At 32.3% G+C, this 27,281-nt stretch overlaps 4 protein-coding genes across 4 annotated transcripts; all 4 read left to right on the forward strand.

The window, feature by feature from the left end:
- The first annotated feature begins 873 nt into the window (after nucleotides 1–873).
- On the forward strand, nucleotides 874–5,823 carry LOC106115216 (putative odorant receptor 92a). The gene is made up of 7 exons (XM_013308535.1): nucleotides 874–1,471; nucleotides 1,926–2,127; nucleotides 2,598–2,694; nucleotides 3,356–3,460; nucleotides 3,818–3,906; nucleotides 5,511–5,577; nucleotides 5,758–5,823. The coding sequence occupies exons 1-7, from the start codon at nucleotides 874–876 to the stop codon at nucleotides 5,821–5,823; spliced, it is 1,224 nt and encodes a 407-aa protein (XP_013163989.1).
- Nucleotides 5,824–9,538: 3,715 nt separating this feature from the next.
- On the forward strand, nucleotides 9,539–12,587 carry LOC106115217 (putative odorant receptor 92a). The gene is made up of 7 exons (XM_013308536.1): nucleotides 9,539–10,131; nucleotides 10,534–10,717; nucleotides 11,138–11,234; nucleotides 11,494–11,598; nucleotides 11,672–11,760; nucleotides 12,069–12,135; nucleotides 12,240–12,587. Exons 1-7 carry the CDS (start codon nucleotides 9,540–9,542, stop codon nucleotides 12,309–12,311), a joined length of 1,206 nt encoding a protein of 401 aa, XP_013163990.1. The 5' UTR covers nucleotide 9,539; the 3' UTR covers nucleotides 12,312–12,587.
- Nucleotides 12,588–13,924: 1,337 nt separating this feature from the next.
- Nucleotides 13,925–17,571, forward strand: LOC106115218 (odorant receptor 4-like). Its single transcript, XM_013308537.1, has 8 exons — nucleotides 13,925–13,997; nucleotides 14,076–14,312; nucleotides 15,845–16,040; nucleotides 16,435–16,531; nucleotides 16,803–16,907; nucleotides 17,030–17,115; nucleotides 17,367–17,433; nucleotides 17,503–17,571. Exons 1-8 carry the CDS (start codon nucleotides 13,925–13,927, stop codon nucleotides 17,569–17,571), a joined length of 930 nt encoding a protein of 309 aa, XP_013163991.1.
- A 2,332-nt stretch (nucleotides 17,572–19,903) lies between these two features.
- On the forward strand, nucleotides 19,904–23,742 carry RYBP (ring and YY1 binding protein). The gene is made up of 3 exons (XM_013308654.1): nucleotides 19,904–20,184; nucleotides 22,005–22,162; nucleotides 22,788–23,742. The coding sequence occupies exons 1-3, from the start codon at nucleotides 20,049–20,051 to the stop codon at nucleotides 22,890–22,892; spliced, it is 399 nt and encodes a 132-aa protein (XP_013164108.1). The 5' UTR covers nucleotides 19,904–20,048; the 3' UTR covers nucleotides 22,893–23,742.
- The last annotated feature ends 3,539 nt before the right edge of the window (nucleotides 23,743–27,281 follow it).

Consider the following 27,281-nt stretch of genomic DNA (forward strand, 5'->3'; position numbering starts at 1 on the left):
CGGTTTTTATACGGAACTCTACACAATTGAACAATGCTCCTACTTCGCCGTTGCACGTGTATTGTATGATAATGGAAACGTAACCTTAACTGAGAGTTTGAAACACGTTCTTTTAAATATATTAGAAAAATAGAAATATTCATAATTAATTCTTAAGGTTTAAGCATCAAGCGTTTTTTTTTATATCATAAGGTGGCAAACGAGCGAGCGGCCACCTGAAATCGATGAAATGGCGAAGTGACTGTTGCCCATAGACATACGCAATTGCATATGCGTTGCCTACCTTTAATTGACGGAGGAGAGGATGCACAGAAAGAAAATATTTTACCTTCCTTTGCATCCTCTCATTCGGAAAGTCCAGTTCCACTTCCCATCTTTTCCTTATAAGAAAAAGGGTGGGAAGGAAAAGAGGACTAAATTAGGCCTCCGGAACGCACACTCATCAGACGAAACGCGGAATTGCTTCCACTTGACGCCCGTCTTCTGTGTGGTCTAGGTATTTCACCGGGCGAGCCGGGACAATTCGTGCGAAGATGTTCAAGCGGGCTCTACCACTGTTACTCTACGTTTTGTATATTTGCATCTACGAATATTTCCACTCTTAATATCAATTAAGAAATTATTCTAAGTATAACAGCCGCACTCAAAGTTATTTAAAAGTTACTTACCGTAAGTTTCTGAGACCGAAATCTCCGTTTAAAACAATGTGTTATGTTTTATACAAAAATTTGGTCTCAGAAACTAACGGTTAAACAATTACTTATTGTTGAATTTTCATAAATCTACACTAAGGGGCTTTCTTTGTGATTACTTTAAACTGAATTTATATGCTTTAGTTCGATATTAGACCTCAATTTAAATAGAAGTCTAAGTATGGGCTCATTGGTGTTTGATGAATCATTGAACAAAATCTCATTTCTTTTCCGTTATGGAGGATTATCATTGGAAAGCAAATCAAGAACAACAATACAGACAGTGAAAATACGTCTACTATATATATTCAACTCATTCTGGCTGAATGTTGATTTGGCCGGTGGAATATATTGGTTTATAGACGGCTTAGAAAATGGAAAGAGCTTCATTGAACTGACGTACATCGCTCCTTGTATAGCGTTAGCTTTTATGGCAAATATAAAATCACTATTCATGATAGTCAATGAAAAGCGAATTGACCAAATGATCAATAGTCTACGATTGTTGGAGATAACTGGATTGAATAGTAAGAGAGTTAAGAAGAAAGAAGAGATAGTGGCAGAAGAAAAGAGTTTCTTGTACTGCGTTATCAAAATGCTGAATATTTTAAATGTGATAGTCGTGTTGACTTTTTCTATCAGTCCGTTTATTTTGATGTTTGTTAATTATATGAAGACAACGGAATTGGAGCTCATGTTACCATTTTTCATTATTTATCCATTCGATTCTTATGATATTCGATACTGGCCTTTCGCTTATTTGCATCAATTTTGGTCTGGTAAGTTTATATTTAGTTTTGTCAAGGCTCAATGTTGGAGGACTTCTGTCTGTGTTGGCCCAAATATTGTCGGACCTAGCAGACGGAGTCCGCAGCATAGTGCCAAGGACTTGTAGTTGCAATTATTTTGTAATTTGTTTTATATGAGACTGGCATGTTCATAAAAACTAAAGTCCCTATTAAAAAAAAGAAAAATGATTATGAAAAATTTAATTTTCGACCAAAATGTATTATAATAATAACATTAAAATCACAGTAGACGCAAAAAATATAGAAAAAAAGATTTTATAAACCAAAATTACACATATTGCTTTGCGTAAAAGATAGAAAGGACTATGAGGCATATTCCCGTTCAGTTCAATAAAGGAATAAAAGATATCTAACCCTTATTGTTACACTTAGTGTACACTAAGTAAATGACTTCAAACCAGTATTTCTCGTTACATGTTTTCAGAATGGGTGGTAATTTTGGACATTTGCAGTGCTGATTACTTCTTTTTCACTTGCTGCAGCCATATCAGGACTCAGTTCTTACTTCTAGCGTATGACCTTGAGAATATCATCCCTGACCTTGGCAATAGTATCAGACAGAAAGCGGACGTAGATTTCAAGAAGAAATTCGAAGAAATGATAAGAAGACATCAAGTGATAATAGGGTAAGCAAGAAAATACTGTCACCCGCGACTCCGTCCGTGCGGAATTAAAAAAAAAATAGTAGCCTTTGTGGTCTTCCAGATTATGTTCTACATCTATGTGAAATTTCTATGCAGCCGTTCCGGAGATATTTTCAAACATCCATCCATTCAAAATTTCGCATTTACAATATTAATAAGAATAAGAATAATAAGAAGTTATAAGTAAGATATTTGGGCATATATTTTCATGCAAGAAAAATGGATGGATTGCTTGATTGGATTGGACAAAACAGATCACACGATTGATTAGACAATTACAGTGACATATATTGTTAGAGATCTTTTTTGAGACGATTTCTTTTTAATTTTTCTGAGTTTTAGAGATTTTTCAATTTTTTTTTCGGAAGCAAGACGAAAAGGATTAGTTTAAATAATAAAATTGCTTGTTTTATATCCTTGTTTGTCGATGTATTTGTGTATTTTTTCCCCAGTGCTGCCAGATTGTTAGAAGCAATATATTCAAAGTCAACGCTCTACAATTTCACTTCTAGTTCAATCCTGATCTGCCTCACTGGATTCAACGTTGTGGTACACATTACTTTATTCTTTCTCTTTATTAACATTAAATGCTTCACGATTTCGTTATCATTATAACTTTCCTAATGATTTAACATTTGGAACGATGAGTATATAATTATTTATTTAGTAGTTTTGTTTCTAAATCAACAATTTCTTATTATCAACTGAATCCTGAATCCTGCAGCGTCTGTGGCTCAGTGGTCAAGCACTTGACTTGCAATCTGCAGGTCCTGGGTTCGAATCCCGCCATGTGCCAATTTGTTTTTCGAATTCCGATTTACATATGTACATTTATCCGACGTTCTTACGGTGAAGGAAAACATCGTGATGCAACCTACACATATCTGAGAAGAAATTCAAAGATATGTGTGAAGTCAACCAACCCGCACTTGGCCAGCATGGTTGACTATGGCCTAATCACCCTTAACTTAGGGTAGGCTCCGAGCCCCTCGGTGGGGACGTATAGTGAGCTGATGATGATGATGATGATGAACAGAAACCTCCGTCAAATTAACTTGGCCGTCCCATCCTTTCCTTATAAGAAAAGAGTGGGAAGAGAATACTAAAACTAAGCTCATACATGAGATAAATTCAATGATATATTTATTCCCTATTGAATTATTTATCTACATTCTATGTATCCTTGTCTTATAGTATTAAATTTCTCCAGGCTATAGAGGATGTAGCTCTCATCGTGACATTCCTGCTGTTCCTCTCCATGTGTCTTCTGCAGGTCTTTTTCTTATGCTTCTTTGGAGATATGCTCATGAGATCCGTAAGTTTAGACATTACATGTAACTCAATAGATGCAATTTATTGAGTTCTTGCAAATCTATTTATGGACATATGGATGGAAATAAAGTACATGTTTTCATTGATAGGTTTACGATTTTTAAGTCTTTTTATTTGAAGTTTCTAACGTGCATATTGAATTCACAAAACGCTAACAATAGAATCGTAAAGACCAAAGCCTAATCACGCCTACTAAGAGTAGGCTACCAGTTGATTAGTAGAGGCGTATAGTAATCTGATGATGAAATTTGAAGATATAATACTGAATAATCTCATGGTACTTCTTTGTGTTCTTATTTTGTATATTTTAAATTAATATTAACATTGAACTTTTCAACAGAGTATTACAATAAGCAATGCCGTGTACAATAGCCGCTGGTACACTGCCGACCAGGTTATTACCAAGAGTTTCCTCATCGTGCTTACCAGGTCAGTATTCAACAGTACCAGACAAAGAGTAGTGTAGAAAGTTAACGTTAAACTTCACATATCCTATGATGTCCTAGTACTTTATAGTTTTTGGTTCTGTCAGCCTTCAACATTACCAGGACAAAGAGGAAGGTAGAACGTTAACGTCATTCACACTTCACATGTCCTATGATGTCCTAGTACTTTACAGTTATAACTTCTGTGAGCTTTCAAAATGTTGAAGGCCCACAGAAGTTATGGTAATGGTAATGACCAGGACCAAGAGGAGGGTAGAAAGTTAATCAGACTTCACGTATCCTATGATGTCCTAGTTACCTTGCCTAGTACCTTAGTAGTTTTAGCTTCTATGGACCTAGTACGAATATTTTTGAAATTTGGTCATCGACTAAATTGTTATTAAAACATGTGCATCGCCTCCTATCGGCTGTTAAATATACCAAAAATCTCATACTAATATAGTCATAAATGACGATACGGTAGCATTTGTCACAAATATTCGTGTTAGGGTCACTATTCTGTTGTTGTCTTTGTTATTATGAAACTATATGTTCAATGTGATTTTGCGACTTGAACGATTTTAAGATATTTATAGTTTCGTTGTCAGGACAGTAAGGGTTTACGACAATATACATGTAAATCTGTAACTTACTCTTGGAAAAATACGTTATATAAAAATCCGAATGACGTCAATGGAAACGACAGATTAAAAACCAATTGTAACGATATTAACGAAATGGCAGCTGTATTTCTAAAGTTTCCCAACTTGAAGAAAAACAAAAGAATACGCAAACTGTCTAAAAATATGACAAAGTAAAAAGTACGAGCAAAAAACTTGAATGTTTAATTTCGTATTTCCAAACGCACGATATGAAGACGCGTTCAAACAACGTATTTTTTTTTTTGCAAATTAAAATATAGTTATTTAATTTAATACTGAAAGTTGTAAAATATTAGTAGTAATGCTAATCTTACTAATATTATAAATGCGAATGTTTAGATGGGTGAATGGTTGTTTGCTTGTAGGTATCTCGAGAACGTCTGAACGGATCTTGATGATATTTGGCATAAATATAAAACATAGTCTGGAATATTACACAGGCTAGTAAATATGTTTTTTCTTTAATTCCACGCGGACGGAGTCGCGGGCGATCACTATTGTTTCTTTATATTTGATTTAACAGTTTCAAATGAAGAATCAGAGATTCGAATTTGTTAAATACTTCTCTAGAAAGACAAAAGAATCAATCGATTTGATTTACACTTGAAACAATTATGGTATATTTATTAATAAAAGTTTTGGTAACAAAAGCAATTAGATTTGTTGGAATAGAGGACGCATCGGAAAGGGATATATTCTCTGTGCGTCCTCTGTCCACTTAATGTAGGCAACGTGCCATTGCACTTGTCTATGGGCAGTGGTCGTTCTGCTATTTCGATGAGCTCAGATGATAATTACGATATAAAAACAATTGAATCATAATCGCTTTTTAAAAAAACAAAAATATTAATTTCCATTTTCAAAAAGTCACCAGTTTGTAAGCACCTTTAGACCGAGAGTGTACATTATTGTGAAACGAGCAATTTTCCTCACAATTTATTTTCAGATCGCAGAAGCCATGTAAGTTGACAGCTATGGGTTTCGTAGACGTCAACCTGATGGCGTTCACGAGCGTGAGTTATACAACTTCCTATGAGTTTACAATGTCGAAACACTTGTATAAAAACATTTGCATCCCTCTCATTCTCTAAAAAATCAATAGAGATAACAGTATTTTTCAAAACATGTGTTACGACAGTAAAATACCAAAGTCATTTTGAATATTTAATTTATAGAATTTAATCTTTTTGTAGGTATTAAGCAGTTCTTGGTCGTATTTCTGTCTTTTGAACACCATGTATAAACCATACACTGATTAGAAAATGAAAAAAAAATAGTAATTAGCTTACTTATGCTTATTTAGACTTCATTAATCAGTGGCCGGTAATTTTTTGTCAAACTATACGTGTTTGTCAAATCATTCGATAGCTTGTAACTTTGTGACTTATTTCCTATATTTGAAATGTAAGCACCTTTACTTTTGGAAAAAATTAAGCGGTGACAAATGTATTTTATAATTTATTAAATAGCCATTATATATTGAGAATATTGTTGTTTTATTTAACGTCGTTTTAATTAATGAGAGCGTCGGTGGCTCAGGGGTCAAGCACTTGACTTGCAATCTGGAGGTCCTGGATTCGAATACCGCCATGTACCAATGTGTTTTTCGATTTTCCGATTTACATATGTAAATTTATCCGACGTTATTACGGTGAAGGAAAACGTCATGATGCAACCTGCATATATCTGAGAAGAAATTCAAAGATATGTTTGAAGTCAACCAACCCGCACTGGGCCAGCGTGGTTGACTACGGCCTAATCACCCTTAACTTAGGGTAGGCTCCGAGCCCCTCGGTGGGGACGTACAGTGAGCTGATGATCATGATGATGTATTAACTATTGTTTAATTAGAATCAATATAAATAAAATAAAATAGAATAAAACGATAGTACGTATTTAGTTAAAATACCTGAGACTTTCTTTACCTTATACCAACATCGATCCTTAACCAATAATTTGCAGTAACAAATGTATAATTACTTCAAGGAACACTTCAAGCATAACAGATAATTACACAAATACTTAAATATAAGGTACAAAAGGTGTTTGTTTTCGTACTTTGTAATAATTAATAACTTATACAGGATGTTAAAAGTTTATCAATAAAAATTTAAATTATAGTTAATCACTTTACATTTTTTGTCTTAACCTATTAAAAAATAGAGTCTTGACAGACAGACGGACGGACAACAAAGTGATCCTATAAGGGCTCCGTTTTTTTCCTATGAGATACGGAACCCTAAAAATATTATAGTAGATTTTCTTTAACATAGATCTCAAATATTTCAGAACAAACAAAAAAGGTTACTTGACTTTTCTAACGTTATTGTAGGTTTGCAGCAAAAAAAAATTGAAATGGATTATATGTTTTAATTTAAATCTATACCAGGTGCCGCCGCGACTCCGTTCGTGCGGAATTAAAAAATATATACTAGCCTATTCTCAGATGTACTGAATATGTATATAACATTTCATAAAAATCGATCAATCCGTTTCGGAGGAGTATGGTAACTAACATTGTGGCACGAGAATATTATATATAAGAAGAAACACAGTTTAATATTTATCGTCTCTTATATTTTAGACATTATTAGTTAGAATCATTTGGCGCGCTTTCGTTACCAAGTCAAGTGTCAGATTCGATTAGTGAGGGGACATAAACGTTGACATTTTAATAACGCTAGTGTTGCGCCGTTAAACCGGCACACTTTCGGATTTTCTTCCTAACAGTTTGTGTTAAAATTAAATTACTTAAGGATGACAAAAATTAATCGTCCCGGAGGCCTTATATAGTCCTCTTTCCCTTCCCACCCTCTTTCTTATAAGGAAAGAATGGGAAGTGGAAGTGGACTTTCCGGATGAAAGGATGCATGGAAAGGGAAAATATTTTATTTCTGCGCATCCTCTCCTCCGTCGATTAAGGATGGGCAACGCATATGCAATTGCGTATGTCTGTATGTGGGCAACGGTCACCTCGCTATTTCAGCGATTTCGAGTGGCCGCTCGTTCGTTTGCCACCTTATGATATAAAAAAATAATAATACAGTTCAATTTGTTAAAGAATGATAAAGAAAAGATTAACAAATTAATATAATACTCTTTTCACGGAAGAACAAACTAGAGTTGACTAAACAATGAAAATCGTAGACAATGATCAAGGTTCCGTTACAGTTTTTTTTTATTGTTTACAAACAATACGATAAAAAGCATACTTAATTTTACCCATTGTAATTTTTCTTATAAAAACCGCTTAAAAATGACAAAATTTGGTATTTAAAAAGATAATCTTAAAAAGCAATAAACCCAGTTGGAAACCAAGTCTGGTAGTTCTTGCACCAGATCATATAATCTCAAAATAAGAATCCAAAACTAACAATATACAGCCATCTCTTTCCATCACTATTTATGTCTTCCATCTCTCTCGCGTAACGAAATGCATTTTCGAGACTTTTTAACATTTTGGTTTACTCAAACCCTCTCGTGAAGACTCTAGAAGAGCCTTAAATGATGTGACATGGAAATCAGTCATCTCTGCTTACTCTATTACTTTTATAAGCATAATTGATTAAAGTTTCACTTAATAAAGAAGTTTGCAAACAGTACAATGTACAAAACAAGTTCTCATACAGTTAGAACGACAGTTGGAATATCTTTTTTTCCTTTTCACGGCAGCATAAATCGCGTAAAGCCCTTTCATCACGTTAGAGCGGCTCCGGAATTTGAATGTCGGGTTTGCGTTTCCTTTTTAATCTGTGCACCAAGATAAATTACTACCAGCGCTCGTGTCTCGTTAGGGATACGCGCGAAAATGTCTAATCTTAAAACCTTTTTCATTAATAGTTTTTCATGAGTATGATTTGTTTCTTTAAGCATTTTAAAATTGTAAAAAGTATAACATTCGTTTATCTATTCAACCCATTTGTAATAAACACAAAAATAAAATGTAGGAGGGCACTACGATAAAGTTTCTAGGCGCAACCAAAGTTATAGTTAGCCATAGTCTGCGACATCGTCTAAGTGAAATTATAAAAATGAATAAAGCCTGTACTATGTGTACGTAGCTTTCTAATGACAATATACATTTTGGAAGCGGTCGACTAGTTTTTGAGTTTATTCGTTACATAGAAAAATACAAATTTATCCTCTTTATAATATTATTAGTATAGGGACGTAGATATAGATTACTCCAAAAGCCGTGCTACATTGTACATGATTTCAAAAATAATTTAAAATTAGATAAGCAAGATTTGCAATAAGAGCTCTCAGTCCCATTTTTGGGAAGTCTATTTTCATTTTGCAAATAAAACTCTTTGTACGGAACCAAGTATTTAATTCCAATTTACACTTGGCCGTGTTGTTGTTCGTTCGGTGGTCCTATAACGTCCGAAGCGTCGTCTGTTTTTATTCGCTCACTTCAGCAACAAGTTGCAACACAACGAAACTCGATTCATGGCTCGGCTCGTAGTTTTTACGTTCCCTCGGTAGAGGGAACGTAAAAATGTCCGTTAGGACTATCATTTGTTTTTATTGGTGCTTAATTGTTATTAAACATATTAATATAAAAACTACTTTTGGATTATGCTTAAAAATAAAATAGTACGTATCGCCTTCAACTTAATGTAAAAGAGAAGGGTACCTATCTTAAATTAGGAGGTACGAAGCCTTCGTTAACCACGCTGGCTCAATTCGTATTGACTTTAAACTTTATTAATTTTCCTCTCATATGTGAGCAAGTTTCATCATAATATTTTCGTATCTGTATGAACCAGTGTTACTCAAGTAAGTAGTTTAAAAATTCTTTTTAATCCAAATAATGTTCAAAAGCACCATGTATATTCACATTTGTAATTAGAAGTTCATTAATTAAAACCTTTCGAGGTGTTGATAAACGAAATAGCCTAATTACGCTGTCTGTTTAGTTATTTAAGACAACACGAACTATAAAAGACGCCATTTTGTATTGTAATCGAAGACAATGGCGGTCGAATCGCTTTTCGATGTAACATTGAAACGTTTAAAATTAATTTTAATTTTATCGGGTTTGAATTTGGAAAAATGTAATCGTCGACAAAAAATTAAAAGGAGATGCGTTTTTATTTTTAATTCCATATGGTTGAATAGTGATATAATTGGAGCTGTATTTTATTTTATTGACGGTATAAAGAATGGAACAGATATGACGGAAATTACATATCTAGCGCCATGTGCGATGCTTAGCGCAGTATCTAATTTAAAATCATTTTATTTGATAACTTACAATAAATATGTTAATAATTTAATCGATGAATTAAGAGCACTCGAGATAAACTCGATTAATTATAATACCAACATAAAAAATCAAATCGAAAAAGAAGAGCGTCGATTTTTAAATGTCGTTATAAATTTATTGAATATTTTAAATATTGGTATGGTGGTTAATTTTACTTTTAGCCCATTGATTCTGATTGCTATAAATTACGTAAGGACAAAGGAAGTTGAACTTATGCTGCCATTTCTAGACGTGTACCCATTTGATCCGTTAAATATAAAATACTGGCCATTGGTATACGTCAAACAAATATGGTCAGGTAATGTTATTTTTTTTATCCTAACATGATATTAAGGTCCTCGGAAAGTGCACTTATAAACTATTAAAAGAAATAAAAGTCAAGTCGACGATAGGATTGCAAAGCGCGTGTAGGAAATTTCATAATTTCCATACGATATTTTATGTGGTGTGATCACAGGATTTTTGTTCTCCAAATAGACTGTACAGGAAAAATAAAGTTGTCTTTAAAGTAATTAAAATTCTGATAGTTATGCTTAAGGTCAAATTTGCACTCAGCATTTAGCCGCAGAACTCTTTCGGCCATTTTTTTGTAGGTCGCGAAACTTTTTTCAAGTAATCATTACGATAGCTGCACGCGGACAGTCGCGCGATCAGCTGCTAAGTGGAAAAAGACTTTTATATCTATAATCTTAATTTACAGAATGCATAGTACTACTAGAAATATGTGCGGCTGATTATTTCTATTACATTTGTTGTACCTACATTCGAATCCAGTTTCGACTATTAAGTTACGAATTGGAAAATTTAATTCCTACTAAACCGTATGACCAGGATATCAGAGGTAGACTGTTGGAATTAATAAAATGGCATCAACATCTTATAAGGTAAGACGTTTAAGTAAAATAGTCATTAGTAAATTGTTTAAATATATTGTTAAACACAATTTTGCCGGCTTCTACCATCCATTTTCACTGCCGACACATTTTATCTATTATAAGTTTTTTATGTAAATTTGCATTGGATGGAAACGGAAAAAGGAGGAAGAGATTAAGCGACATAAAAGATACAAATAAAAAAGTAAAAAAAATTTGGTGAAACACATAAGCATTAAAATTCTTTTACGGGCCTAGCTGATCCTCATCCATACGAATGACACTGGTGCAAAATTGTATGCAAATTTATTCAATAGTTTTTGAATTTATCGCGTTTTAACAGACTGACCCAACGTGAGCAGTCTGTTTTACGTAGAATTTTTTTTACTCTTTGCCCAATTAATTCAAAAATCGAACGTCTTTTTATTTCAGCGTGACAAACATTTTGGAACTGATTTATTCCAAATCTACTTTATTCAATTTTTTCTCAAGTTCGGTGATAATTTGTCTTACCGGTTTCAACGTTACGGTTTGTATTCAAATTTACGCGCGCTTTTTTGACGCGACGTTAAAACTCTCAAGCGATTTTAAAACCACTCTTATTCCGTTCGCGCAAAGTTCATAATGCAATACTACGCGATAAAAGTTTCGCGTTTTAATAACGCTGTCGTATCAGATATGCTTTTAATATATTAGAACGCGTTTGAACTTGCGTTAAAAAAGCGTCCGTGCGAATGATGCTTAGTTTTGTACTCTCCGCACTGTATTAAGCAAAGTTTTTATTTCAGGCCATAGACAATTTGGCGTTCGGCGTTACATTTCTGACGTTTCTATTTATGAGTTTACTTCAAATTTTCTTTTTATGCCTCTTTGGTGATATGATCATGAGATCGGTAAGAAATAAATCTATTTTGATTTTTTTTGAAAATCCTTATAAATTTGGATATAATTAAAATTTAATTTCAGAGCCTGGAAGTAAGCGATGCTGCGTACAATTGTCTATGGTACTCAGTCGATCAAAGACTAACTAAAGACCTAATGATTGTGCAAATTAGGTTTGTGAAAAATATTTGTTATTTTATAAACATAATCAATAAATTACTCAAATTTAATTTAGCTTAAGTCACCTTTAGTTTTAATTATGGAGTAACTAGCTGTAGCCCGTGACTCCGTCTACGCGGACTAAAAAAGATAGGCTATGTGTTCTTCGAGACTACGTATGTATGCCGAATTTTGTCGAGATCCATACAAGTGTTTTGGAAATACCTTCAAACAAACATCCATCCATCTAAACATTCATATTTATAATATTAGTAAGAAGTAAGATTTTCTTTACGATGTTATATTCACAATTATTTTCCAGAGCTCAGAAACCATGCAAGTTAACTGCTATGGGATTCGCAGATGTCAATCTCAGGGCTTTCACACGAGTAAGTAATTTACGTATTACTTCTCTTTCTCTTTAACTCTCTATTTCTCTACTTTTCCAGTGTGCTCTGTGCTCATTTTAATGGAATTAATCTTCTAATTACAGGTACTGAGTAGCTCTTGGTCTTACTTTTGCCTTTTAAACACTATGTACACGCCGACAACTCACGAAAATTAATACGGAAATAATTTAAAACACACTTGTTTATGTAAAAGAGCAAAGGGAGCTGAAAACCAACGCAGTGTAGGCCGAGTCAACCCTTGTATCGGCTTAGCTGACCACCTTTGGTCTTAATTTTGTGTATATTGGATCATAAGTGATTTTTTCTTATGTGGAAATAATCGTTTATTCTATTTTATTATATATCTAGCAGTTGACCGCGACTTCGTCCGTGCGTATATAATTAAGATCTCGTAATACAGCCTATGTAAACCGTGGATAGATAGCTTTCGAACAGTGAATGCAATTCAAATCGATTGAGTAATTTCGTACGTTATTCAATGCGAACAAACAAACATTTCCTCTTTATATAAATATAGATAATTTTTCCTTAATATAAATGTATTTATTGTTATTAAAAAATAATTATAAAGTACATAATATGAAAATTATAAAGTTAAAAAGGAATAATTCCTACTTAAAAGAACTAATAATTATGTTATCAAGAAACTTTACAATTGTAACTACTAATTACAGAAAAACATCTGAATATTTTAGTACTCTATATGGACGCTAGTATTTATGACTGTACTAGCTGTCACCCGCGACTCCGTCTGCGTGGAATTAAAAAAAAATTAACCGTGTAACAAACATCCATCCATCCAAACATTGGTATTTATTTTATTAGTAAGATTGTTAATTAACTTTTATAAGGATGTTTAAATATACTAAAAGATAATTTATTTGTGACATTAAGTTATTGGTTAAGAAATCAATTTAGCTGCATACTTCAAGATTAAGACCTACAAAAACTCTTTGGTTATTTTCTTTCTTTTTAATCATAGGGTTGCTTATTTGGCCTTCATGCCTAAACAAAGGTAAATAATATATATATATATATATATATATATATATATAATATTGAATTGTGTATTGCTTACTTATAACATTATTTTCATCACTTTTAAATAAATTAAAATAACCTTAAAAGTGAATTTTATTTGAATGGATTTTATTTAAAACTAGCCGTCGCCCGCGACACCGTACGCACGGAATTGAAAAAACATAATTAGTAGCGTATGTGTTCATCCAGACCAGGACCACATCAGGACCAGTGATCCGTCCAGTCGGTCTGGAGATACCTTCAAATAAACATCCATCCATCTAAACATTCGCGTTTATAATATTAGTTAGAAGTAAGATTTTTAAGTCCTCATAGTTGCCTCCATAGATCGTCTAGAAATTATTTTACTTTAAACAATTAACACCTTTTATATAAACTTTTATAATAAACGATAGAATAATTAAATCAGTAATAGTTAAGCAAAACAACACATTATGTTGTCTATTAAATTATTCAAAAATTACTCATAACGTATATAAAAGACCGCCATTTTGAATTTGAATTTTATATTGTTAACAAGATGTCCGAAGCTACACTGTTAAACAAAACGTTGAATCGTTTAAATTTAATTTTCCTTGCTAGTGGAATAAATTTGGAACATAAAAAATGTAATCGATTAACGAGAATAAGAACAAGATGTATATATATTTTTAATTTCATTTGGCTGAATAGTGACGTGCTTTGTGCTATATTGAATTTTATAAAAGATTTAAAAACCGGTACAAACATGACTGAAATGACGTATTTAGCGCCGTGTGCAATGTTGAGCACGGTTGGGATTTTTAAATCATTCTTTTTAATTATCTATGGTAATCATATAAATAATTTAATTGATAATTTACGAGAACTGGATGAGAAAACAAATAAGTATATTGCAGTGAAGAATAATATTGAAAAAGAAGAAGGAAAATTCGTAAATTCCGTAATAACTTTACTGAATATTTTCAATATTTGTGTTGTATTTGATTTTACATTTACTCCTATTATAAAAATTGTTAAAAAATACATTTCTAGTGGAGAATTAGAGCTAGTTCTGCCACATAAAGTGGTATATCCATTTGATGCTTTCGACATAAAGTATTGGCCGTTCGCATTCTTTAAACAGAGTTGGTCAGGTAATACTATCCATTTTTATATATGCACTTAACTCGCAAAACGTCCGCCTAAAATAATTAAAACTTAATAAGTAACCTATGTGTTCCAAACTATGTTCTCCATCTAAGCTAAATTTCAAAATGATCCGTTAAACCGGAGATATCTTCTAACAAAAATTCATCTATTCATCAAAACATTCGCATTCATAATATTAGTAAGATTTTATAACTAAAGGAATAACGAACTTGTTGGTTTCTAAGACCAAAATTTCTGTATAAAATAAATCTTTATAAAGAACTTCGGTCTCAGAAACCAACTAAGAAAATAACTTCAAGGGTTAGTGTTAATTATTTAACAATTGAAAGTCTATGTTTAGCTTAGTTCATTTTTTTTAATTAAAACATATTACCAAGAATGGCTTCTCAACCGGTCAGATGACCTATTAAAAAAAGGGGCCGTTATGTCTAGAGCTATCGGTGTGGCAAATTTAGAAAGTTTTAGCCTCTTTGAGCATTTTAACGGCGATAAATACCGGTATGTGTTATTTAAGAAAAATATATAATAATTAAGTTTGTACTTTTTGTAGTATTTTTCTGATATCATGCCGAATAAGATTATTTATTTTTAATTTCGTTGAGCCTTATGTTTTTCGGTGAAACAAATATAATTTTAGACATTATTAGTTAGAATCATTTGGCGCGCTTTCGTTACAAAGTCAAGTGTCAGATTCGATTAGTGAGGGGACATAAACGTTGATATGATAATAAGTATAATGTTGCGTCAATACACCGGCACAGTGTCGGATTTTCTAACTATAAATAATGCGAAATATTTACACACAGATTATATTATGAAATTCGAGTAATATATGCCTCAGAACGAATGAAAAACACTGAAGAGAATGTATAAAAGTGGTATTTACTCTTTGGTTTATACTTATCTGATTACGCAGACTTTTATCAAGTAACTACCGAACACCCACGACTTTGGTAGCGTGGAATTTAAAAAAAAACAATTTCCACGCCCACATATCTTCCAGTAACAGTCCCGCTAAAATCGGTCCAACAGTTTTAGAAATTACCCGGAACAAACGCGGATATGCACGACAGGATCGACATACAAAAATTTTAACAATTGCTTTTTTATCAGCAACGCAAATACATGTGTACAAAATATGACATTTTTTCGACATCAAATACAGGGTTTTTTTTATGCATATAAAACATTTATTTATTTACATCCTCATTTCTATGAATACATAAAGTCTTAAATCTATGATAAAATAAAATTAAAAAAAAAACCGAATAATTAACTAAAATATGTTAATAAAAGGAGTCTCTTTAGGCAAGGTCCCGAAGATACTGGCAGCGTTCCCCCTCTGTACAGCTAAACTAATTCTTTGACCGAGGTAGCTGCCAGCTCTTCGGTCCCCTGTGTATAGATCGCTAAGTATAGTATAATACAGGGTTGTATTATACTATACTTAGCGACTACTACGATTAATGCTACTACTATGGATAGCGACGTTAGTGTTTAAATTATTTTTTTCCAGAATGTATAGTGCTTCTAGAAATGTGTGGAGCTGATTATTTCTATTACATTTGTTGTACATTTATAAGAATACAATTCCGTCTATTATGTTATGAATTTGAAAACTTAATCCCATCACGGCATTTAAATGAGGAAGAACAAAATATAGTCAAAAGCAAACTTATTAATTTAATAAAACGGCATCAAGAATTAATAAAGTAAGTCAACATAACTTGAGTTTCCACTGTCGATAAGTTTGTTACAAAAACATATTTTTATAATCTAACCAAAAATATAAAAATCTTGGTCTGGATGCGCTTCAATTGCCTTTTTTAGACTTTCTAATGTAACCAAAAGAAATAGTTCCATAATATTCGGCAATATGGCGAGTAGTTTTATATTCCTGATCGGGCTATAATTTTTTCAAAGTTTTTTTTTAATCGCGTAAATATAAACATACTAGTTGTCAACCGCGACTGCTCTCGCGCGTAATAAACTATGACCTACATCTATATCAAATTTCAGCGAGATCTACGCAAACGTTCTGATGACACCTTCAAACATCCATCCATCCAAACATTCTCATTTATAATATTAGTATGATTTTTCTAGATGTACAAGTACGCTTGATATGATATATTCAAAATCTACTTTATTTAATTTCGTATCCAGTTCAGTGATTATTTGTCTAGCTGGATTTAATGTTAAAGTAAGTACTATATTTCTTGTTAAATAAAATTATAATACTCTACTAATACGCAATTAATTATTTTTTTGTAACAAACCTTGTCAGCGTGGATCTAAGAATTCTGGTCATCTCTTTTGATATGTCTTTAGCTGTAAAAAAAATAATTAATTAATAAAATATTATATAATAATACTGGCTGATATTATTTAATGTATTAAAACGACAAAAAATGTGTAAGCCAGTTTATTACACAAAAGAAATATTTTTAATAAAACCGCCATTTTGTTTTTAGGCTACAGACAACATAGCGTTGGCCGTTACATTCCTAACGTTTTTATCAATGAACCTTTTTCAAATATTCTTTCTGTGCCTCTTTGGCGACATGATAATGAGGTCGGTAAGTAAAATAGTTAAATACCGGTTTCGTTAATATCATTTAAACGATTGCATCAGGTGTTAACGGAAGTCGGGATGTTTAAACTTAGAACTGGTTATTTTTTTGTTGTTTTAATTTCACAGAGTATGGAGGTGAGCGATGCTGCGTATAACTGTCTATGGTATGCAGATCGTAATGTTGCCAGAGATGTGTTGTTAGTGCAAATTAGGTACGTATGAATATGGATGGTATAGGCAGGTGGATAATCTTCTCCATTTTTTTACTTAACGATTTTGCTGTTTAATATGATAATGACGGACAAAAAAATATTGGATAATTTATGATTCTTCAACAAAGTTCTAAGGCTTGGTAACCCTTCGTTTTTAGTATATTATTTTGCGTATTTAAAGTTTTCTTGGACGACAAAAACTAGACTGTATATCCCACGAGTTTTAAAGTCCTACTCTACTGTTGTTATAGAGCTCAAAACCCTTGCAAACTGACAGCATTTGGTTTTGCTGACGTCAATTACATGTCATTTAGTAAGGTGAGAAATTTGTAAATTACATGTTATTATTTACTGGCAACACTCTTAACGTTTTTAAATTAATTTCAGATAATGAGTACTTCATGGTCGTATTTCGCACTACTAAATACAATGTATAACGAAAATCAAGAAAACTAAATGCATGCATAAAATAACTTTTTAACTATGCAATTTAGGGTTATACGTCTGGCTTATGTACACATTATATATTATCTATCACATGTACCAAACATTAAGTAAAAATTACAGGAAAAAAAACAACATAGAAAATAAAATAAAAATGTTACACTGATCATTTCCTTTGGAATATTGTTTTAAAATTCTACAGTTCAAGTTGAACATCGAAAAAAAAACACGCACTGGCCGAAACGAAACCGACTTTTATTTCCGCATGAATACGAAAAACGAAGTTGTATCCATGAGTCACTCCCGCTCTTGAAAAATGACCAAGGATTTATTGGCGCCAATTGTTACACACCACATCCGTTTATTTGGTGACATTTCAACGAAAATTTAAAAATAAAAAAGCAAACGCATTTATTTCATTTTGAATATAGAATGTTATATAATATAAATTTAGCTTCTACGATTTTATTTGGTACTAGCTGTCGCCCGCGACTCCGTCCACGCGGTATTAAAAAAACATAATTAGTAGCCTATGTGTTCTTCAAGACTATGTTCTGTATATATGCCAAATTTCAGATAGATCCGTTTAGCCATTCCGGAGATACCTTCAAACAAACATCGATCCATCCATCAAAACAAAATTACCTTCATTCATATGCCAAATTTGCTAAGAAGTTATACAAAGGTTTTGTTCACGTATTAATACATATTATAATTAACAAACATTGTTATACGTTGCATACCCTCTATAAACATTTTTAACAGAAAGTTCGTAGAAATGAACATCAATCAATTATCGATACTGGTATTTTTCTTTCGAATCAAAATTACAAGCCTCGTTCACTAGTTCGAGCAAAAATTACAAAGATGCCCGGCGTTTTACGAACCGACATGTTTTCGAAAACTAACCTTAAATTAATCCAACAACAAAAAAATCCAGCCTCAGGTAGTCACGAATTCACATAGGCCCGTTCAACACAAAAAAAAAGATCGAAATTTCCAAGAATTTTGCTTCTAGAAACCTTTGTAAGATTTTTTTGTTCTCGTCTTGTTACATTTCTCTTAAATTCTGACAACTGATAATTTTCAATCGTAATTCAAACGCAACAGAGTATACAACGTCTTATATTTAAATCAAATATTTATTTTTCTTTGATTGGTTTACTTGGTAAATGTCAAAAATTTTCGGTTTTTATTGAAGTGTTCTATTTCTTTAGATATGTTCTGTGGCGTTTCATTTCTAGAATATTTCTTCGAAATTTGCCTTAATTAAATAATTATGCTTGATTTTCCTTGCGCAAACACAGTTTTAACATATCAAATTATAATTTACTTGATTAAAAAGTCTAGTAACACGTGTACTTATAGATTATTCACAATAAGTCATGTCTTTTAACTACTGCCAATAGAAATTGACTTAGATTAGTACATTTTATCCTAATTACCTTTATATTTCAGTGTAATATTAATAAACTGTTTCAGTTTACAGTAGCCAAATTGTTTAAATTCGGTTTGACAACTGTTCAATTAGCGCTATGTATGCGACAAGCTTATTTGGGCCGGTAAGTGAGTTGCTGCTAACATGTTTAAACCTTTCAGAAAATGTGTAAAATATACAAGGCATAGGAAATGAAAGAAAGGCAGGCATTAAAGAAAAAATTTGACAAGACAATGAAACAAGGATGTTTTGACACTTTTTTGACATTGAAAGGGGGGCGCCAGTGTATATCATAATTTATTTTGAATTATGCACACCGGGTTAGATAAATTTGTCGGTCCATAAATTATATGATCGCCATACCGAGTATTACATAAGATTATATATATCAGACTTTTTGTATCTGTGTCAGACGCTAAAATAGTTACGTTAAAATAGTCATATCGACTCGCACTCGCACGCAACAATTACGGAAATAATATTGCGTGTCCGGGCAATTAACAAGATTTATAAACTTTGTTTTTTGAACAAATGACACAAAAATATAAAACTTATTAAATTAATTGACTGTAGTATTTCCTAAAAGTCACAAACTGTGTGTACATAACTTTTGATTTTCAAATTAGGCATCAGATGAAATATTCTTCTCTTGTATTCAAAAAATGTTTCCTTTCAAAATCGGTATTTCAATCTTTTCATGACTATTAAATAAGTAAATTATGTATAAACAAATATTTAATAACATGAACAAATAGAAATATTTATCATTAATAACTTATAAACAAATGAGAAATAAAGAAAATTATTAGAACTTATTCTAACTTAGTCTGTGGTTATGACGAAATGTCGGTAACAGAGTTACTGGCAGGCGTGCTGTTTTATCTACGCAGCACTTGCGAGCTGTCATGGCGTATTGTGGTATACGTTTCTGTGTACAGTAAAACATAAATAATGATTCTTAGGCGGAAAATACGTGAAATGTGCTTTAAAAATTATTGTGGCTATTCCAAAGTATCATGATTAATGTTTATTAGTGTAAATAAACGTGACAATGGACAAGAAAAATGCTATTCGGAGGGCAAAGAGGCCTTCGAAGGCGTTAGAAGAAAATTATTGGGATTGTAGTGTTTGCACATACAGAAATAACGCGGAAGCTTTTAAATGCTCAATGTGCGACGTTAGAAAAGGTAATTTGATTAATTTTTTTATATTATAAAGCCCCACGCCCTGTAGTCAAGTGCAAGACAATGTCCGAAAGTCCTTCAAAAATTTAGGTCGTTCCAAGGGTTATTGAGCTGGTTTTTGTATACGCTTGTAGATTTATAATCAATACATGGGTTGATGATGCACTAAATGTACAAAGATTGTTAAGCATAGCATTGCGTAAATTAGGAGCATTCAACTTAAACATAGTTCTGTTCAATTATGTTTCTACTAAAATTAGCCGAAGAGTAAAGTGCCTAACAATGACACCTAACATCACTTTCTAATTTCCTAACAGACAACAAAACCTATAAGTTTAAAATTGGAACATTATTAGTTTGAATTGTATTTAACTAATGATAGTTGTTTGCACTTGTTTCAAGTATTTAAATAGTTTATAGAAGCTATAGAAGTATACGATTTTGTTACAAAACACGAATACATTCAACTGTTACACGATTTCCTAATTCCAGACATGCCTAGTAGTAAACAAATTACTCTAAATAAAATTAGTTCCTATAAAATTCACACGACTGACGAGCGCTAGTATTGCGTATAACCCGACTAATATAAGAAGTCAAATGAAGCAATACTATACAGTACAATGTTCGAGACTTCTAAAATTATTTGTGTTCTAGTCGTTGACCTCCGTAACGTATGCATCGGCGTATAGGATGAGTATACTTATATGCATTCAAAATATGTTTATCTTACCAATTAGTCACGATAGCTAAGTTGGGTAGCCAGACTGCCTATTTAGACAGTTCCGAATAGGACATATTGTGTTTTATTTAAGCTTAAATGTCGCGTAGCGCATTCAAAATGTAAGAACTTAATAGTTTGGTGTCTTCTCAAATAGCCAAGCCCAAGGTCATCGGCGCAGTGCCCTCGACTATGACCTACTATGTCCCGCTACACCTAAACCTAAAGTTGTGTTTTGCGCAGACTTGAAGTCAGAGCCGCTAAGATATTTGAAAACTATTATAGCTATCCAGTTAATAGACCCTAGCTTTTGTTTTTTTATTTTTTTTCCTTTTTTCTATTTCTTTTTATTTTTATTCTACACTTCGAAGCGGTGACCTGTAACATACTCGTATCCTAAAGGTCGTTAATGTCTTCGTATTTTTTTTTACATCTAATTATAAAACAAAGAGATAAGATGTAGGTGCCTATCTATATAAATTTGGTATTCATTCTATTCACAATTTGTCTAGTTAAATTATAATCTGTCTGACATAGTTGACAATTAGTACGTTCACGAACAATAAGGATAATGGTGTTATTCTAAACTCGAGTTGTGATCTCATCTCGTTTATTAAATAGTGTCATCACTTATACTGTTTTAATACAGTATATTGTTTTAAATTGTTAGTAATACAATACTGCATTAACCGTGGGTTTCTGAGAGCAAAAACTGTTTAAATCAAATTGTTGTCTCTGTTTTGTCGAACGAAATAAATTTTATACGGACATTTCGGTATCAGAAACTCATGGTAAGTCGAATGTCTTTTCAAACATTTTCATTAAATGTTATGGCCCCGGATGGACCCGGTGGGCATAAGTCAAACTAAATTATAATGGCTCACTAACGCCACCCTGTCGATGTCAAGAAAGATTCTAATTACCTGTAGCTATCTTTTATCACATTTCCACTATCAGAAACGTTGAATAGCTGGTGTATTAATATCTTTGACATTATCATCATCAGCTCACTATACATCCTCACTGAGGGGCTCAGAGTCACTAAGTTAATGGTGACTAAGTTGACATGACATGCCTACTATATCTTATATCGTTGTGCTAGGCACGTCTACGCGCAAGCCGCGCATCAACCCCGCTCTGGTGGCGGCGCAGGCTGCAGGCAGCTCGCAGAAGCGACCGCGATCTTCTTCTATAAAGAAGAAGCGCAGACATCCACCACGCCTCAGCAACGTCGATAGAAGCTCCGCGCAGACTAGAGAAGTATGTTTACATTCTTAAACCTAAAACCTTAGGCCACGTTTTCTAATAAGCGACTAGCGCACGACCTTCTTTCTTTTTATTAATTAAGCTGTGGATTTTAAATGAAAAGCTGATAGTTGCGTTTGGTAGCGGTAATGCAGATTCGGAGTAATAGAGGCAAAATTAACTGCCAGTAACAACAGTCGTATTCAATTCAAAATAAAACAAAAGTTCTTATTTTGAATCAATTGTTTTGTTCTATGTCTGTACCTACGTACAGATTAGTTCTGTCAGAAAATATATTAAATCTACGTTTAATATATTTTCTGACAGAACTAACCGCGATAGTAGCGCCCCTCAAAGGCCCCTTAGAGACTACACAAAGTATTCAACAAACATCAAAAATGTATAGAACTGACCTTTAGACAAGTCACGTGATTGTCGCGCGTCTTCTATACATTTATAAATTCGATATGGTATCGCTTCGATGCGAATGCACTTTGTTGAGCCCTGCAGATAAGCTTGTCGAATTATACCTATATCTATAGTCAAATCTTATTTTTTTAATAGGCTTACATAGTCTTCAGTATATTGGGTGTCGCAGCTACGCTTATTTTGCCTATATCTACTTTATCATTATCCCTAGGTAACAGTAAGTGGGGTGACAGTTGTGATAACAGAATATAAGCCGAAGAAATCAGTCTCCAGCAGTTCCAGTGATGTGGAGTCTTCTAACGATGCTAGGACTTGATCTCAACAATTGGATACAGGTTAAAGTATTTCTTATTGGAATCAATATTCGATCCTTGAGATGGTAGGGTTAGTACCTTTTTACTCTGGTCAAAAACAATGGAAGGTTACACAATATTTTCGTTTTAAATCGTTTTGGTTACTTTGTACTGAGTACAAAAAAATCTACAGCCCTTTAAATAATAGATCCAGTTTTGCAATTTTAATTACGATGTTTAAAAATCTTTAGAATCGAATATTGGTTTCGGCTGTAGGACATCAAGTATCAAGATTGTTAATTTCAACTTTAATTTGACTCGTAAAATTGGCTATTTTCAAGTATCAAGATTTTAAAGTCTTATGATTATCTTTGCAGAATTACAATTCATTACAATTGAATCTGCATAAGGTGGTAATAAAATCCAACTTAAATAAAACCTTTTTTCTTATATTTTTTTTTGGTATATGTCTACTTTAAAACATAAAAAAATACATTTCAGTGATTCTAAGTTACATAAATGATAAAAATATTTAAGCGGCAACATTTTGGTGTCCCTACGTATTTTAATTAGCCCTAAAATATTCAATAAATTGACAAAGTTGAAGAAAAAAAGTCATGAAAAAACTTTAAGATATTGTGTAACCATCGTCTAAGAATCATTATTTTTAAAATGTCATCTGATAAATAACACAAGAAAGTGAAGAAAACAATAGCCTTAATAGATAGAATAGGAAAGAAATGTTGTAGATAGTTTTTGTAACGTATTTTGAATTTGGAATGTTGTGTTGGTAGTACTGTAAAGGCTATTGGCATGTTTTTCTTTTTTAATTTATTTTATTTTGTCTGTGACAATTCGGTTTTGTAAATTTATGAACATAGATGAATTTATTGTAATTTATTTATTTATATTTCGATTTTATGATTATTTTTTATTGGATTTAATTATTTTTTATGTAATGTGTATATAGAAAAGGACCAGCGGTCACTGCCAATTAGAGAATTGTAAATAGAAATGCTTGAATTAATATTAAAAAAACTTATCGATATTTTAAATTGTAATTTAAAAAAATGTTATAAAGGAATGATATGGAGATATTTTGTAAGCGAAAGGATGAAGATTTTACAAATTGGAATTTACACAAGGATGATGTAACCGTAGTATTCTACTGACGACACTCGTAAGTACTGTCAGGGAATCTGGCGGTATTCAAACTTAAAAGTCGTTTGAACGTTTCCTATGTAGAGACGACGCGAACTGACCAATAGGACGCAGCTTTAAAATGTGTCTTACGAAAAACGTAGTACCCGACTATTATGACTATTAAATTTTACTTTTATGCCGGCATTTGCCCAACTAACTGACATCTCAATTGGTTATTTTGTAGTAGCGGCGTTATTTTTGCAAGGAACAAGGTATTTTTTCTGTAAATGGAACACAGCAAATGGTCTTGACTGTACATTTAGTCTTTCTCCGTTTAGTTTAAGATAACGAAAGGGATGTAACACGCGTCAGTGCAGTAAGAATACGCACTATACGTTTAACAGAACTGCGGTGTCTTACGGTAAAAATATATATGAAATTGCGGTCCGCGGTTTATCACGGCGTTGAATAGAGTCGGATTATAATGTCCGTGGTACCTAGATATCAACCCGCTGAGTGTGTTAAAAGCCTTAAAATGTTTCCAATAAATGTTTTGACAGTTTTATTATATTGAAAATAACACAACTAATACTGATGAATGATTTAATGGATTAAATTTAATAAAGTTTTTGCTATAAATACTATATTGATTATAAACGATTTGGATCTTGACTGTGGGTTGATAGAGTTTACACATATCTAAATTTCTTCTCAGATATGTGCAGGTTGCATCACTATGTTTCCCTCACCGTAACTTGGGATAAATGTTGCATGATTTTCGTATTCGTCGGGGATCAAAACTAAACGTATAGATCTGGTCCGGTCAAGCGCTTAACTGCGCCACCGACGCTCAAAGTTTGAATAGTATAATACATAACATCACAAGACAAAGCATCAATTGGAATGTGTAAACATAAATGTTATTACTACTAAAATAACATTACGATTCAGTTCTATGACGTCACAGGCCTTGTTAAGCAGACAAAATGATTTGTGTCATGAGTCTATCATACCTGCTCTATGTTCTTCACTTTAATATTTAAGAAATGAATTTTTATACGCAAAGACAAGAAGAGGACATTGGGCTTTATAGGTGTCCATGTATTTTTGTAATTAAGAATGTATATAAACACATTGTTACCAAAAAAAACTCTCCAATCAATCGTGACGTCTGTGTTCTAAGTATTTTATTTATTCTAGAGTTTAAGTTTAAAGTTATCGCGTTAATTTGAATCTTACGCATAATTTCATATTTTTCTTTTGATCCTAGCAGTTAATAAATAGGTAAGGAATTCATTGTCGTTTACAAGAGGGACCAAATTAATATTTGTTATTTACCCTCATTGAATAATGATAGTTATTTGTTTTTATGCAATCAACCCTTATTCGCATGAGCGTTTTTTTATCGCGCGTTTTAATAACGCTCGCGTTAAAACTCCGCGTTAGCGGTTCTTAAGCTACGAACGCTTAGTATCACTTATTCTATTCGCCTGACGTTCAAAATACAACACTGCGGAATACAAAATATTGTGTTTTAAGAGCGCAGCCATATAAACAGATACGATGTTCATTTGTCCTAATGCAACGGTTTTTAACGCGCGATAAAAAAGCGCTTGTGTGAATCACATGCCTAAAACAACGTATAATGAAAGTAACATAAAATGTCTATTAAAAATGGAGAAAAATTTAATTTGCTTTTTATATAATTTATCAAGTTTGGCGTAATATAACCTACTAATATTAAAATAAAATTGTCCAATGGTACAGGCACTTTTAGGAACGATACCTACAATAACTCATTTTATTTTTATGATTAAAAACATCACAATGAATTTTATATCAGTTCTTCTTAAGTTATCATCACAATTAAAAAAAACAAAAGGACACGGAAATTAAAACATTGGATATTTAATTAATGACGTTTTTACCCTATTATGACGATGGCCCATAATATAATATATTAAAATTATAATATAACATTATTTTAAGCGGGCTTTGACATTGTTAAAGGATCTGAGAATTTGATGAATCGAAAAAAAGAAATATTTTTGTGAGTGAATTTGTAAAGTTGCCATATTCGGCTTTATTATGATAAAATAGATGTTTTCCGATTCACAGAATGGCCTTTGCCCTGTCCTGAAATCGATGTATTTGGGAGTATAATTCCAATGTGACATAACCTAAATGTCAAAAAAATAACTAAAAAGATTGTAGGTAATCGATTATTTGCTGGTATTACTGATTAAATTAGTAACGAAAATGTACGTTTAATATTAGTTTTTACTTAATATCTGTTACAAAATGGAAGAACTAGTGAGAATCGGTTTTCGAATTTAGACTTATCACAACTTTTTATTATGATTATTGCTTGCTTTGATATTCCTGAAATATTTCTTTCAAATGTAAAATCGACGGTTAAAAATTAGTCCGCCATCTTGGTTTTATCGCTCGTCTAGTTATTGGCGGGAATGACAAGACTTGTTCAATTGTATTTTAGTGTATGTTAACTTATTGTAATTGTATGATTAAAAGTTAATTATTTTTAAGTTTAATAACAATTGATTGTATATAAAGGATGTGGAAAGTAATTATTTGGTTTTATTTTTATCCTTTTTCTAAACTATGTATTCGTAACATCCCTTTTCAACCATAAGAGATATAGTTTTCCAAAGAGTATGTAACCTTTTCTGAATAGCTTAGAATTTATGTCGGAAAATTAAGATCATAACATAGATTAAATATTTTTAGTAAAAATATTTTATCTAGAAAGCACTTTTATAATTTATCATTCAAGTATGGAATCTTCCGGTTTTATTTTCCCACGGCACAGACTAAATAGAGTTATCCTGACAGGGACTTGACAGCACAGAGTAAAACAACGTAATTGAACATGTTAATTCCCAAGATCTGACAGTTTTGCAGCTCTAAATGCTTTGAGTCTTATCTTTTGGAATATTCGTAAGGCAAATTTTGCAAGATTTTAAACTTTAATGCGATTTCGTCGCATCAAATATGAACATATAGAAAACCATAGTCTACATTTATCATTTCTAACGATACTTAAGTTTGGACAGAAATTAAAAAGTTTAAAAAATCTTCAATCTTAACAGAACTTAGATACAGAAGATTCTTATAATTCTAGATAATATTATTTAAAATTAAGTCTATGGTAAAAATTGATATATTTATCAAAAAATTAAATGGACAAAATAAAAAAAAATTGTCTATTATCACAAGATACAACCTCATATTGTGATACGTGATTGTAA

This window comes from Papilio xuthus, unplaced genomic scaffold (assembly GCF_000836235.2).
Source record: "Papilio xuthus unplaced genomic scaffold, Pxut_1.1 DF827870.1, whole genome shotgun sequence".
NCBI lineage: Eukaryota > Metazoa > Arthropoda > Insecta > Lepidoptera > Papilionidae > Papilio > Papilio xuthus.

What these genes read in the sequence shown, in the direction of transcription:
- LOC106115218 (XM_013308537.1), top strand. Translation starts at nt 13,925, where the DNA reads ATGACTGAAATGACGTATTTAGCGCCGTGTGCAATGTTGAGCACGGTT. An exon ending in CTTTAAACAGAGTTGGTCAG is followed by an intron (nt 14,313 to 15,844) that starts GTAATACTATCC and finishes ATTTTTTTCCAG; the next exon opens with AATGTATAGTGCTTCTAGAA. An exon ending in GCGACATGATAATGAGGTCG is followed by an intron (nt 16,908 to 17,029) that starts GTAAGTAAAATA and finishes TTAATTTCACAG; the next exon opens with AGTATGGAGGTGAGCGATGC.
- RYBP (XM_013308654.1), top strand. Translation starts at nt 20,049, where the DNA reads ATGGACAAGAAAAATGCTATTCGGAGGGCAAAGAGGCCTTCGAAGGCG. An exon ending in AATGTGCGACGTTAGAAAAG is followed by an intron (nt 20,185 to 22,004) that starts GTAATTTGATTA and finishes TCGTTGTGCTAG; the next exon opens with GCACGTCTACGCGCAAGCCG. An exon ending in GCTCCGCGCAGACTAGAGAA is followed by an intron (nt 22,163 to 22,787) that starts GTATGTTTACAT and finishes CATTATCCCTAG; the next exon opens with GTAACAGTAAGTGGGGTGAC.
- LOC106115217 (XM_013308536.1), top strand. Translation starts at nt 9,540, where the DNA reads ATGGCGGTCGAATCGCTTTTCGATGTAACATTGAAACGTTTAAAATTA. An exon ending in CGTCAAACAAATATGGTCAG is followed by an intron (nt 10,132 to 10,533) that starts GTAATGTTATTT and finishes CTTAATTTACAG; the next exon opens with AATGCATAGTACTACTAGAA. An exon ending in ATCTCAGGGCTTTCACACGA is followed by an intron (nt 12,136 to 12,239) that starts GTAAGTAATTTA and finishes TTCTAATTACAG; the next exon opens with GTACTGAGTAGCTCTTGGTC.
- LOC106115216 (XM_013308535.1), top strand. Translation starts at nt 874, where the DNA reads ATGGGCTCATTGGTGTTTGATGAATCATTGAACAAAATCTCATTTCTT. An exon ending in TTTGCATCAATTTTGGTCTG is followed by an intron (nt 1,472 to 1,925) that starts GTAAGTTTATAT and finishes ACATGTTTTCAG; the next exon opens with AATGGGTGGTAATTTTGGAC. An exon ending in ACCTGATGGCGTTCACGAGC is followed by an intron (nt 5,578 to 5,757) that starts GTGAGTTATACA and finishes ATCTTTTTGTAG; the next exon opens with GTATTAAGCAGTTCTTGGTC.